The following is a 13,750-nucleotide window of genomic DNA, read 5'->3' as shown; positions in this document are numbered from 1 at the left end:
GTACAGCATTCAGCTAAACATCAAGTAAGCTTCTGCTAAATCTCCGTGGCTCTGGTCCAATCACATCATCTAACTAGATGTATCTCCAGGGCCTGCTTTCATACCTGCCTATTACTTTGGGCCCATAATCATGCCTAGCTGCACACAACTGAAGTATTTGAAGAACAGGAGCTCTGAGCACATGGCCCAGGACACAAACAACAGCGCTACGCTGAAATAGCTTTTGACAGGTAGCAGGGCAAACATTGCATAGGTAGAGCCTGCGTCACAAGATGAATCAACTTTTCTGTTAGAAAATCAGTGGAATGTTTTAATGTATGACAATAATTACCTGCGATACACAACTGAAAAAATTAATGAAATAACCTTTTAAAATTCTTCCCTCTGTCTGAAAAAAACAAGTCTGCTCTCTTTAAACAGTGCAGCAAAAGCAATTTGAAAGCTAGGGGCTACAGCAGACCACACAGAAGGGTGCTGCATTTCTTTGTTGTTTCGTGTAAAATAAAAAAATAATCTGTGAGAACTTTAACTTCTCGCAATTAATATTTTAATGCCTGGTTAAGTAATGACTCTCAGCATTTCAGTCTCTGATCAGACCAGAAAAACACCTAACGTAACCAGAATTATAGACTACTGTGAATCAAAAGAGCAGACTACACTGTAAAATGATACAGCTAACACTGTCTGCATAATATGGTTGTCTTTACAAATGAGAAGTATTTCAGAATATTTTTTAGAAGGCTCAATATATGCAAGAAATACCTTTCTGTGCAATCCTTAGCATTATTTCCCCCTAGTTAGTAATATGGTGACACAGTAAATTACTTTGCAAGTCCTTTTCTTAACTACATAAAAATTTATTCCAAACCGCTAGTTTAATCACTTAAAATAACCAATGTTTTCGTAAGCATTCCTCCTAACATAGGATTCAAATTCTGGTTTAAGAGATTAAATAAATAACACTTTTCTTGAAAAAAAAACACGATACCTGATTGAAATTAAGAAAACAAGAGGCTAAAATTAGCAGCTTAAAATATTGACCTGCTATTTATTGTAATAGTTCAAAAAAAAAAAAGGGAGAAAACACATTGTGTGATTCTAACACTGATGTTTGTGTAGGTAATGGCTGTATCCAGGTCATGCTGCATGTGTTAAGGCACGGCTGGTAAGGGACCGAAACCTCATTCCTCATCAAGTGTCTTACTGCTTTATCTTGCATAAGCTTTTGGGGTCTACGTGCATTTGCATGGACCAGCTAAAAAAGTAGCATCTATATGGACTGTGCAAGTCTTCAGTCTAACTATTAATCCTCTGCTTAAAAAACAGAAAGCTTGAGCTCTAGCCAAGAAACAACTGCTGGAACTATACAGAATGGTACCTATGATCAGTTCTTCACTGTCAGTGAAGTGATACAATGAGAAGCAGCTTTTCATGTGCTTTCCCCTAGTATTGATTCTTAGCAGCACTGCTTCATTACTAGAAATGGCCGTAATACTGTTAAAGCCAGCAACAAAGCATTTAATTGTCTTGTACTGCTTTCCAAGAATGAATATACGCTAGAAAAATAAGCAATCATACGTCCCTTAAACTGACATTGCAGCAGCCAATACGAAAAGCCCACATTAAAAACTACTCTCACTGTAAAAACGTCCTTCCTAGATCAGTCCTGTATAAAATGTCATATACTGAAATCTTGCACAGATTTGCTACATTGAAATGAATGTCATGTTTCGTGAATACCATATTTCTACGTACTTCCCAGCAGAGTAGAGAGAAATATGTAGTGCAGTTTAAAATCCAACAGCTTTACAAGTACTATCCAGGCTCAACTGAAGTAAGATCTACATCCTAACAAGGTTTCCTCTCAAAGCCTTTAACTCCAAGCCAGAAATGTTTAATGAGACTCTTATATCCCTGAAAATTCAATCAGTCAAACTTTTTTCTTCCTTAGCCTATCCACACATCAACTTGATTAGAAAAATTAATCTAGAATTCATTCTTGAAACTGGAAGTCTTAACCTCATTTCTCTAAGCTTGCATCAAGCCGCCTTTTATGCTTCCCCCTCCAGCCTCCCCCCACCCCATCTCAGTTCATGAACAAAGTTTGCTTAGTTGCAGCTTACGTTTGATTTGGACTTGACACCACAGTACCGTATGTTCATATGAAAATCTGATAACCTGTGAAACAGAAATCACATCTCCCAGTTTGTAAAGCATTAGCTACCTTCTCTCGTATTTGCAGAGACTAAACATATTGCTTGCTTTTAAAGGACACATTAAAATCCTCATCTGTCTCTCCAGATAGATTTGAAGTATGAGAGGGTCTACATGTGCTAGCCCTCGTTTGTACACAAGTTGAAAAGCCACCAACCCCCAAAAGAAACATGCACTTCAAGCTGTGAGCTAGGCCAGGCCGGTGTGTTTGAGGTTCTGCTACAGAATGAGCACTTGTGTCTTGCTCTTATAAGAGCAGCTTCAAGAGACTTTTCCAATACAGATTCTCTACAGAAATAACAATTTTCTACAAATACACAGGCAAAGGACTGACAGCAGGATGCAAAGTGGAACATTTGTGAGAGTAGCTGAAGGGAGGCAAAGCACAAAGAAGAAGTTATCAAATATTGCATTATTTAAGACAGGGAGGAATTGTCTAACCATCTCTGCTTGTGCAAACTTTCGAGTGTACGCATACCCACACTGCTTGCAATGCCAGCAGCTGCTACAGAAGGGCTGCAGTTTGTTAAAGCGTGAGCTAGCTTACAAAGGGGAAGAAAACACCTAAAGTTTTTGTGTTTTAATGAGTTGTAGCGTGCTGTCAACAAATTATATTCTGCATTACAAGTTTGTTATTCAGGAGTAAATACTGTGTCAGAAAAATATAGATGCTATTAAAACACATCTCTGATATCAGAACGTTGGTCCAAAAGGAAAACTCAGTTCTTTCAGCAAAATGTACTTGTGGTGTTCCTAACGTTAACAGTTGAGAAGTCTATATGTGATTGTTCTCAAAAAGGAAAGCTTTTAACAGAAATATTAACACAAGTCTCACAGAAAATTTGGTTGTATTTAGTTGAAAAGCTAATTGCACTGAAGCATTAAAAAAAAGCCAACAAATCAGTTTGACAGCTTACCTGACTTTTTCTGTGTTGCTTACATACTTTGTTTGTTTAGGGAAAAAGAGAATTATTTCCTATAATTTAGCATCTTCTGGGATTCATTTAAAAAAAAGTGCATAAATTAGTTAATGCTACAGAATATGCCCAGTAGGTACTGAAATTCTGAGGGAAAGCTCAATGCTTAGACTGCACCTACACATAAAGGCATCTTCCAATCTATCAGTTTCAGTCTCTCCCACAGCTGAATCCAGATCTGTTACTTAATACTCTAAAACACAGACCTCACTGGAATCCCTTGCTTTGAGTAATAGACAAGATGAAGTAACACAACAAATCAAATGTTCATTAACAATTTTTTTTAAATTGTTTATAAATATGAAAAACATTTATCTCAGAAATACTATAAGACTACAAAAACTATATGGGACCATATTAAAATTTTGGTGCTTTGAGATACGCTGTGGCAACTACAAGTACTAGAGGCTGACCCAGGGATGTTGACTGTACAAATAGGGGGACTTAAATTATTTAACCAAGAAGGAGCTGTAAAAAAAATAACCAAACAAAACCAGAAGCTCAAGGTAAGTAAATCTATCAGCGGGTGTTAAAAAGATAACCTACCTATGCTTAAAAAATAACGATTAACTGAGGATTTTTTGAAATGCTGGATAAGATCTGTTCTTACTGAAGCAGATGAGGAGCCTGGAACACCAGTGCTGCGACTTGTGCCAGTGCCAACGGGATGCACAGGGAGCGCTGCCGTCCCTGCTCACCGCCAGCTCTGCTGCATCGCTCGGAGCCCAGAACAGCCGTGGGAGAAATACCAGAAAGAATGCAGCAGGTCCTGGGTCCTTCTGAAAGCACCGACACTGGAAAGCAGTTCCACAGGAGGTAAGAACTGTGTTTTCAGAAGAAAGGGCAAACTGCTTTGTTTTCACCTGGGCTGAGAGATAGCTGCATTTTTCTTCTATATGCATGTGTCATTATGGCCAGCGGATCCTAAGAAAATGAAATACTCAAAAGTAAGACAACGAATGTTTTTAGGTGACTTTGAAACTGAATGAACAGATAAGCAGGCCTGATCATTATTTTCTATTCTGATAAACTTCTTAATCAATTAAGAAACTTTTTTTTTCTACTTCTCAACTCAGATATAGAATATGAATACGGACCATATATTACGTTCTTTCAATTATTATAAAACCCCAATTGAGGAATTAGCTTGTCTTATTATGGCTCCTTTTAATTCACATTATTGAAAAGCAATAGCAAAAAAATATCATGAGAAATTACTTGTTGCTGTGCTTAGCACTGATTTTTAAGGCTAAAAAACCACTGGTTCTAAATTAAGGCCCTCTTAAACAAAAACTGGACGGTGTGTGCATACAGACTTCCCACTGCCAGAAAAACAAGAACATTTGTTCTCTTCTTTAAGACTTAAGACTCTTCTTTAACAGTTATGAGTAGAATGACTGTAGTCATTCCACTTGTAACTCTTGATAAGAGTTGCTACTTGCTCTTGATAATAAAGCACATTGAATTGAAATGGGTGAGAACAGTTTTCATTTTTCCAAAGAGCTTTCAAAATGTTCTCTCAAAACCTAAGCTGAAATTCTTTAAAAAGTCGTGAGTCAATAATAATACAAAAAAAAAAAAAATAATCAGCAACAAGAGCCAAAAGTTGGCCCCAGTATTTCTGAGACAGCTGTTTCAGCAAGACACTTTTTTTACTTAAACTATTCACCTACTGCCAGTACACAGCATTTTCACATAAGAAAAACTAATATTTAAAAAACCATAGTTTTAATGTACTATAATGTATATATAGCATATATATATAAAACGTACTGTTCATCCCAAGTGAACAGACTTAAGTAATCATGGAATTGAAGGGACCTCAAGAGATCAATCTCCTGTAAAGCAGGTCCCTATCACAGGTTGCACAGGTCAGTCACTGCTACCTGCTCAGTCAAATTCATAGGCAAAGAAAGGTATTGTCTGCTGCAGAGGGAAGGTTAATCTTGAGGAAGCCATAGCTGTTAGCAGTTAGAAATTTATCATTTGGATTTTTTAAACCCTTGTATTCAATTTCTCTTGAAAGAGAATGACACCACTAGCTGGAAGTGAAAACAAGAGCTTGCTTGCTAACTGTAGATGAACTCACGAATGTTAAATTGTTTCTTTTGTGGCTGTTCAACTTTGCACCCTGGTGACGTTGGCTAGTTTTGAATCCATTTCTTCTGCTTGTTAAGCACACGTGTAAATTTCTCTCTTTAGTTTACTGTCAATTGCATAGGAGTTAACTCAAAACTCTTGTAGCAGGAACTCAACATTCAGTGATGAAAGCAAGAAATAGAACTGCCAGAGCCACTGAAGAGAAGACATGCGGCATTGCTTACTTAAAGCCCCATCCTGTCCCCCCAAGGACAATAGCTGCTACCAGGATGGCACCAGCGATGGAGCCTATTATAAGATTGGTGGCACTAGGACCTGTGATAAAGGATTACGGTAAGAAAGATGTAAAAAAAACAACCACTATATTCACATAAAGTGAAGCAACTTAAAGGGTAGTCAACAAGTTAAGGAATGGAGACAGCACGCACAGGGTGATGTCTGTAGACAATTTCAGCAGGCCCAATTTACTTTTAACAAGAGAATGAAGAAATCTGTTGGTCTCTGCACTGTGGGCTATGTTAACTTCTACCATAGATAAACATCTAGTATTGGAGGGTAAATTCCACTTTTCCTGTTATCTAGTTAACTGATTTTCAATTAAGACATTTTCAACTGAGATGTTTGTGAAGAATTACTTAACTTAAAAGTATAAATGCTGTATGTTTTATGACTACAGCAAATGGGAGGGAATAAAAAAATCACAACCCACTACTTAATACAGACTGTGAAAGGTGGTAGATGCTTTAATTTGAGCTGACAGTATCTAGCACCACTTGCTGAGGCCAGACTTTTCCTAGTTATGTCAATGCTAAGTTTACAAACAATTCTTGACAAAGGAAAGGATTACATAATAAGGACAGAAGTTGACATAAAAGCTGCATTCCCATTAAGCTTTCCAAACATCAAAGCGTGTCTTCATCACATCTTCAAGAAGCTACTTAACAACAAAGTAGGGGAAGGGTGGAGCAGGAAAAAAAGAGCAACAAAAAGCAGCAGCACAAAATATATTTGTGCACTTTTCTGAGGAAGAGAACACCTAAATAAGAAATTCATAACTGAACCTTAAGTGCTCTACTTTCACAGAGTGCAAGAAAACAGATAATACAGTTGAGCATTTTACCATTTTAATTGCTCTGCACAAAAAAAAGCCTATTGAGCAGTCCTTGATGTAAAGGTAATTGCATTGCGTCTGAGCTCAAGGCAAATCGAAACCAACACAACAGTTCTTTTGCAATATATTGCATACTGTGTTTAAACATTTAAATATTCAGGAGTAGGCTTTAGAAACAGTTCTTAGCTCCTCCTCTCCCAGTCCCTGAAAATCAAAGTTTCAACACAGCAATAAAATGACGCTGAGTTTTGAATGTTATATGACAGCTAGTATAAGGAAGAAAAAGGAGTAGCCAGAGATCAGCAAAGGAAGGACAGCTGTAGTAGTTCGACATTTTAACCTTCTGCCAGGCCCCAGACACTACAAAAAGAAAGTACCCCATGGTCTAGGATTTAGAGCTGTGACCTAACTTCACTGTCTCCATCTCGTACTTGCTGTATCAGTGCTCTGGGATACACCAGTAGCTAAATGAAAACTAAGCCCTCAGTTTATGTTAGTAACACTAATCAGAATGAAACAATTACTCTGCAAACATGTCATGAAGTGATGCTGAAAATAAGCATGATTTATCACTATAAATAAGTAGGCATAAAACTCAGGTAAAATAAAAAAGTACTTTCCCCTCATCTTTCATGGGGGGGGAAAAAAAAAACAACAAAAAACTACCTTGTATTCTGCCATGAACTTCAGTTAATACTTTCTTTTCTGAGGGCTACACATTTACTTCAAGAAGAATGATTATTTGCTACAAGGAAGCATAGCAAAATTATATGAGGCTTAAACAGTATCCCAAGCCTTTGTTTCAAAAAATTGCTTCCTGCAATTCATACAAAAAGAATATTTAGTAATATTAATAAAAAACTGGAAAGAAATAGAGTGAGCTTTACAGATATGAGCAGTACACAAACTTTACAACAGTAATTAAAAGGTAATTTTTCACGATTTAGAAAATACCTTGCATAGACTTACCTTTGAAGTCTCACCTGGCTCTAAATTAATAGGAGTGAGTATGGTGCAGGGTAAATGAATGCCATTTGATGGGCACTGTACTCCCAATTAAGGCTTGCTTTCAACATTTCACGACCTAACGAGCTATTGTATCCGACTTGGACGTATGGCTTACTCTGGATTTTATCAAATGATTGCACACAACAAAAGACTGCAAACACAGAAACTAACTGACCTATAAAAAATTCTAGAAACCTTGTTAAAAACTCTAAAGCTGATTTCTTTCCAGACATAGAATGCTCTCTTTCCACAGAAAAAAATGTAGGGATTAGAATATAAATTAAATATGGATTAGAATATAAATTACATCTTTATCCAATTTATTAAATGGCCACTTTTTAACATCTCTCCTCTGACTGCGTTACCTGGTTGTTAAATATTTGAAAAAAGACCGTGGAAAAATTCAATGAAAATTCAGACAGAAGAGAGATCTGAGACAGGTTAAGTTAATGGACAAGTTACCAAACTGTGTTAAATAATAAATGAATCCTAAGCAGCCATTTTTCATAGAATGGTTATGGTTGGAAGAGACTTATAAAGATATCATCCACTCTTCCTGCTATGGGCAGGGGCACCTCTCACTTGGCCAGGTTGCTCAAAGCTCCATCCAACCTGCTGTTGAACACTCCCAATACTGAAGCATCTACAACTTCCCAGGCAACCTGTTCTGCTGCCTGACCACCCTCATTGTACAAATGTACTTCTTATATCCAATCTAAATTTATCTCCTTTCAGTTTTAAAACCATTGCCCCTCGTGTTGCTACAGGGCCTGGTAATCTCCATCTTTCCTGCAAGCCCTGTATACATATACAAGAATCAAATAGCCACTGCTAAGATTGAGTTAATAGGCAAACACTTAAGATTCCAGTTCCCCAAAATTATGAAGATGGTAAAAGCTGCTTATATGTATTCACATATGAATTCTATGCTTCAGTATTCTACTGTCTCATGGTAATGGAATACTAGAAACAGAATAACTGGAAGCCTTACTGTAAAATAATTTGTTTATATATACTACTAAATATAATATACTATACTACTATATATACTATTAGCTAATAGTTATCAGACTAAAAGCCACAAAGAACATGTTTCTGCTTTTTATCAAATAGCCCAGGTCACCCTGATTCTATTTTGCGAAGTAATTACAAACATACTTTTTTTCCCCCCATTGTTTTCTGAATTTGGTGTAATGTAAACATTCAGACATTTAATTTCACTGTGACAATTAAAAATTCACAAACTCATTTGTTTTATGCCCCACATTATCCCAGACAGGAGAAGGTTCAACACTGCATGAGCAAATCAGACGACACAAACACAGTCAAGTCACAGACAAATACGATCACCACATGACAAAGCTAAAGGGGTAAATACACAGGGGGCTCAGGTGCATACGGTTACCTCACACACTAGGCACCAAACATAAAACTCAAACTACGAAAAATGCTTACTCTATTCCCCACCCTGTGCCTCCAAAAATCACCCCCAAGGCCAGAATGGTCCCTGCCACTGCACCTATTAGCCTGTTAGTGGCCATGCTCACTGTGTGGAGGGAAAAGGGAAGATTTTTTAAGAAAAGGATCACATCATATATGTCTGAAATGAAAACATGAAATAATTCCTCAAAGGAATACTTTATAAACTTTTGTCTGGTAAACAATTCAAGCCTCTTAGCAAACTCTCATTTACCAAATACTGTAGCTTTAAAAATTCAGATATAAGTTTTGTCTTACTTGAATGCCTGCAAATATTTCAGCGAGAAGTTTTCCCATAAATGTAAGACTACTTCTTTTAGCTTGTGATAGTATTCTTGTTTACTTAAACAGGGAACATCTTCAACTTACTGCCTTACTAAGTTTAAAACAGCCAAAACATAAATGAATCACCAACAAGAAAATTTCCTTTTGGTCATCAGAAACATACTGTATCCATAGTATATAACTAAGCAAATGAAAACTGTTCATTTAGAAACAGTTCTTTTGTGTGGGGAAAAAAACACCAAAAAATGATTTAAATTAATTCCTTTACTCGTTTGCAGTATTTTCCTTTGTAACTGTATTTACCACTCTACATTATATAAATAGAAAGACATACAACACCTTTCAAAGGGTAAAACTGACCCTGGAACTGTGCTTCTGCACAACGTTCTGCACTTCAGTATGTTTACAGAGCCTTAATATGCTGAGGCCTTATTTCTCATTTTTGGAAGAAACTTTTTGAGAAAAAAAAAAATCTATATTTCATACATTGCAAAAAAAAAAAAAAAAGTTAAAATGCTGATAGATTCATTGCATCATAATTGAACATAAACAAGCATATGAATTCTCTAATGGGAACTTTTTCAGGGACAAAGACTATATCACCTTCATGCTGGGAGTCTCTTTTGAAATTGCTTCTTAATTTTGTTTGTTTCATATACACAGACACACACACACACACACACACATACATTTGAGACATAAGTTCTCGTGTTAAAAACAAACAAACAGTATTCCACTAGTCAAACAAAGTCCCAGTTCCATAAATGACAGTGCCAAGAAAGACCCTGTGTGTATATGGAGTCCCACCAACTTCAAAACCATTAGCCAACACTGTAAAGGAATTCAAAGTTTCTGCAGTAGCCAAACACTAGCAGCAGGAGCTCCTTCCCAAAACACCTACCATCCTGAGCTGCTCTCCTGTGGGTCTGCTGGTACGGTAGGTTGCAGAGTTTAGACTAATTGAAGACGTATGTATAAATATACTTAAGGACCACTAATTTTTAAATCCTCAAATACAGTATAGAGGCACCAGTAATTGATGGATGATACAGAATTCTTAAAAGTGCAGCAAAAAACTGAAATTATCAGCTATCATAATACTAGATAAACAAATACCAATACTATTTTCCTATACATAGTTAAAACATAGTAAGAAAAATGCGTGGAAAAAGCGTGAAAAGTTTTAAAGCAATTTGAGTTTTCACATCTCTGAAAAGCTATATAACCTCTCCCTAAATAATTACCTTCTTTTACCATAAGGTAAGTAGCTGAAACCAGACGAAATTAAAGCCCTCAACTCAGTAACGTACCAGGGCTCCTGACTTAAGCAAATCTTTTCCCAAAGCTTTTGACAGTGTGCAAAGAGGATTCTGGTTTATTTACTTTTTTCCCCCTCTTCTATCAAAGTATAACACTTCCAACAGAGGTACTAAATTTAATGCAAAGAGCTCATCAGGAGGTTGCTCTTGTAAGAAAGAGCTGGTGTCTGTACTTGTATGTGGTATAAGGAAATAGGTAGATGGAAGTAATCTGGATTTATTTCAAATGATGATTTGTAACAGAACTGTAGAAGGACTGGAAAACATTTGCCAGGGTTCATGTAAAAAATACTGCTATTACAATACAAAATAGCTTTCTACTTTTTGCAGGTACTTCCTGGGAGATTTCAGTCTGAATCTGTCAAATATCTAAACTTCTGACAGTCAAAACTCAACACACCTGCTGCCGTAAGTGACAAACTTGCTTATTGTAAAGAAGAAAATAGATCCAACATTTTCTAATACAGAGGAAAATAAGTACATCTACAGTGTGATACTTGAAAACTTTTTCCATTTTCTTTACATGTGGACATGTGCTTTGAAGAGCAAGAAAAACATAATTCACTGTTTTCCACTCATGAGAATATAATTGCTTTAAACTCTCATGCATTTACTGCAGTCAGTAACCATGATCAAAACTGCAAAAATTGAAGGTTTGACACACAGGTATGGCTATTACCTCTGCCTATGCCTGATTTCTTGCATTTGCTTGAGTTCAGAAAGTCAGATTATATTCATACTAGATATCACTCTCTAATGTTGGATTTGGTTGAGATGTGATGATGTTCTCATAATTGACTCTATATTCTATTATTTTTTTTAGTTTTGAGAAAAGAAGACTGGTTCTGTCTCTGAAATATAACAAATTTAGGGCTAAGGAAAAACGAGTCTTTTGGTTTCTGTCTCAGACTTGTACACTGGCAATGACAAAGGAAGCACTGATAAAATAATGGAAATTATTTTAGTACTCTGGATCTTTTCAGAACTATGGAAAATTATTTCTGTATTCTGTTGACATCATCTCTCAATGGAATCCTCTATTAACACACCTAAGGAGTTTATAGTATCTGTCAGTATTCAGGTTCCTAAATTCATTTGTAGGTGATTCAACATCAATAAATTACTATAAGAACATACAAAAATAATTCCTTTTTTGAAATTCTTTGAATCACATTGTAACAAAAATATTCTCCCTCTTTTCAGTGGAGTCCACTGAAAACTGGAGTATAAACTACATGTCTGTCCATTTGAAATTATACCAATTAGTTTCAATTACCAGAATCTAACCAAGATGAATATACCTCCTCTGTTGCTTTTTTTTTTTTTTTTTTTTTTTTTTTTCTCTCTAAACAGGATGAAATAACTGCTTAGGATTTGGAAACCAGCAACACAGTACTTCAGATTTTATAAGCAGTGTTTCAACATTAGGAAAGTGGAATGATAAGAATCTCTGTAAGACAGCGTATGAACAGGCAGCTCTATAAAGAGCTGCAGCAGGGTTAGGTGTCCAGGAAGTACCTGCAAATATTTGCAAAGAGAAATCCAGACTGCTCTACACAGCTTCCTTCATGCTAGGAACCTGTTCTGAGATGGCCTCTTCCACAGTTCTTGGTAAAGCTCTACTGGAACCCACTGGACCAAAAGATTATGGCAGACCTGACAGAACTGGAGCAATTCTAGAGGGACACACCAAAATTCTGCCTCCTCATCATAGAATCACAGAGTATCCCCAGTTTGAAAGGAGCCAACAAAGGTCATTGAGTCCAACTCCTCTGAAACCCCGGACACTTCAAAGAGTGATCAACTGCAGTGTAAGTACTACATTTTTAAGCTTCTTTTCATCAGCTTTATAGAATGGTCTGAAGACTTCAGAAATGCAATTTAGCTGCAAAATTTTGTTCAGGTTTATAATTTGCTTATTGCTTTATCTGTAAACACATAATTCTGGATGAACACAGTCTGATAAGGGCAATGTCCTGATGACAGGAAAAGTTTAAAAACCTTAGACAGTCCAAGGCAGAGAAGTCAAAGAGAATCTCAGATGCCTTTCTTCCCCTTCGGAAAACATTTTTGATTAACTATTTCCTCAATAACTCCTCATATTCAGCTGAACTGAATACCTTCTATATAAACAAGAGTAAGCAATAATGGTTGTAAGAATAATAAAAGTCCTGAATATTTTTTTTTTTCCTATCCCTTGAAATCTCAATGCCCCAGAACCAAAGCTGTTTTCACCAGGAACACTCCACTTCTTCCTATTCCACAGTATCAGAATTATGTGAGAATGGCTAAGCGAAGTGGAAATCTCTAATAAAATATAAATACTCAGACATGTAAAGTAGAAGAGCTACATTTAGTGAGCTTCCAATCACACATACAAAAAAAAACACCCTGAAAAAAAAGATTTAAAAAAAAAATAAAAAGAAACTGCATATTGCTACCTACTGAGATCTCCCCAAAATGTAAATTAGAAAAATAGTTTAATCAATTCTCAAAGGAGGAAGACCTACATCATTTACATGAAGCAGAATTTTACTGCGGTACTGACACACACACGCACAAAGAGTAATAAATATTTGCAATAATATCAAAACTGAAATCACACAAACCCTTGGATCCTTCATCTTTCTTGTTACCAGTATCCCTGATAGGATCATCAATACTGCAGTCTGTCCCAGCCCAGGAGAAATTACAAATACAAGTGGCTTCATTACTGCAGACCTGGAAAAGAAAATAATAAAATATAGTTAAAAAGCAATTGCTGTTATTTAAATTTATTTAACAAGTAATTAGGTAGTTAATTTATGGAATAAAAACTTATCTGTTCATATGTTATAGCAATCGCACTCAATGTTTAGAAAGAGTATAACAATGCAACAATGCACCAGTAGCCTGTAAGTTTGCTTTAACCTTCTAAATATACTTATATGCTAGGAAAAGTATAAATATACTTGTATGCTAGTTCCCAGTGATTCCATCATCATTTGCACTTCACATCTGCACAGGATGTAAGAGACAACAAATCTGATCCACTAACAAATTACCTACAGTCATTAGAGCTTCAGTCTGGACGTCCTGAAAGAATACAAACATTCATATTTAAAAATGTTCAAGATTTGGTCATGCTTTACAGCCTCTGTTTTACAGTCTCTTTCCATACAGAAAAACTAAGATTTTCAGTGCATTTGTCATCATGAGAGGACGTGAGAATTAGACAAAACAAAAAAGGAAGTTTGACTGTTTGACTGAGGGATTCA

The 13,750-nt window shown here is 36.2% G+C and overlaps 2 protein-coding genes across 11 annotated transcripts in view; one reads left to right on the top strand and one right to left on the bottom strand.

Moving 5' to 3' along the window:
- DYTN (dystrotelin) overlaps nucleotides 1-3,922 on the top strand; it is a 51,370-nt gene extending 47,448 nt beyond the window's left edge. Inside the window, exon 16 of the mRNA XM_048953817.1 lies at nucleotides 3,810-3,922. The gene's annotated coding sequence lies outside the window, so the exon portion shown is untranslated. The remainder of the gene's footprint in view (nucleotides 1-3,809) is intronic.
- The window catches only part of ADAM23 (ADAM metallopeptidase domain 23), an 80,659-nt gene that overhangs the window by 5,060 nt on the left and 61,849 nt on the right, over nucleotides 1-13,750 (bottom strand). For 3 of the 10 annotated variants that reach the window (XM_048953805.1, XM_048953804.1, XM_048953814.1), the window contains 3 exons: nucleotides 13,103-13,214; nucleotides 5,516-5,606; nucleotides 2,124-2,178 (listed from right to left, as the gene is read on the bottom strand). In XM_048953805.1, coding sequence (XP_048809762.1) covers nucleotides 2,124-2,178; nucleotides 5,516-5,606; nucleotides 13,103-13,214 — 258 coding nt within the window. Of the gene's footprint in view, nucleotides 1-2,123; nucleotides 2,179-4,000; nucleotides 4,116-5,511; nucleotides 5,607-8,865; nucleotides 8,957-13,102; nucleotides 13,215-13,750 lie in introns of those variants that run through there. The other 7 variants (XM_048953811.1, XM_048953808.1, XM_048953807.1 and 4 more) reach the window with 6 other exon arrangements.

Source organism: Lagopus muta, chromosome 8 (genome assembly GCF_023343835.1).
Source record: "Lagopus muta isolate bLagMut1 chromosome 8, bLagMut1 primary, whole genome shotgun sequence".
In the NCBI taxonomy this organism is placed as follows: Eukaryota; Metazoa; Chordata; class Aves; order Galliformes; family Phasianidae; genus Lagopus; species Lagopus muta.
This window is presented reverse-complemented; position numbering and strand designations above follow the sequence as displayed.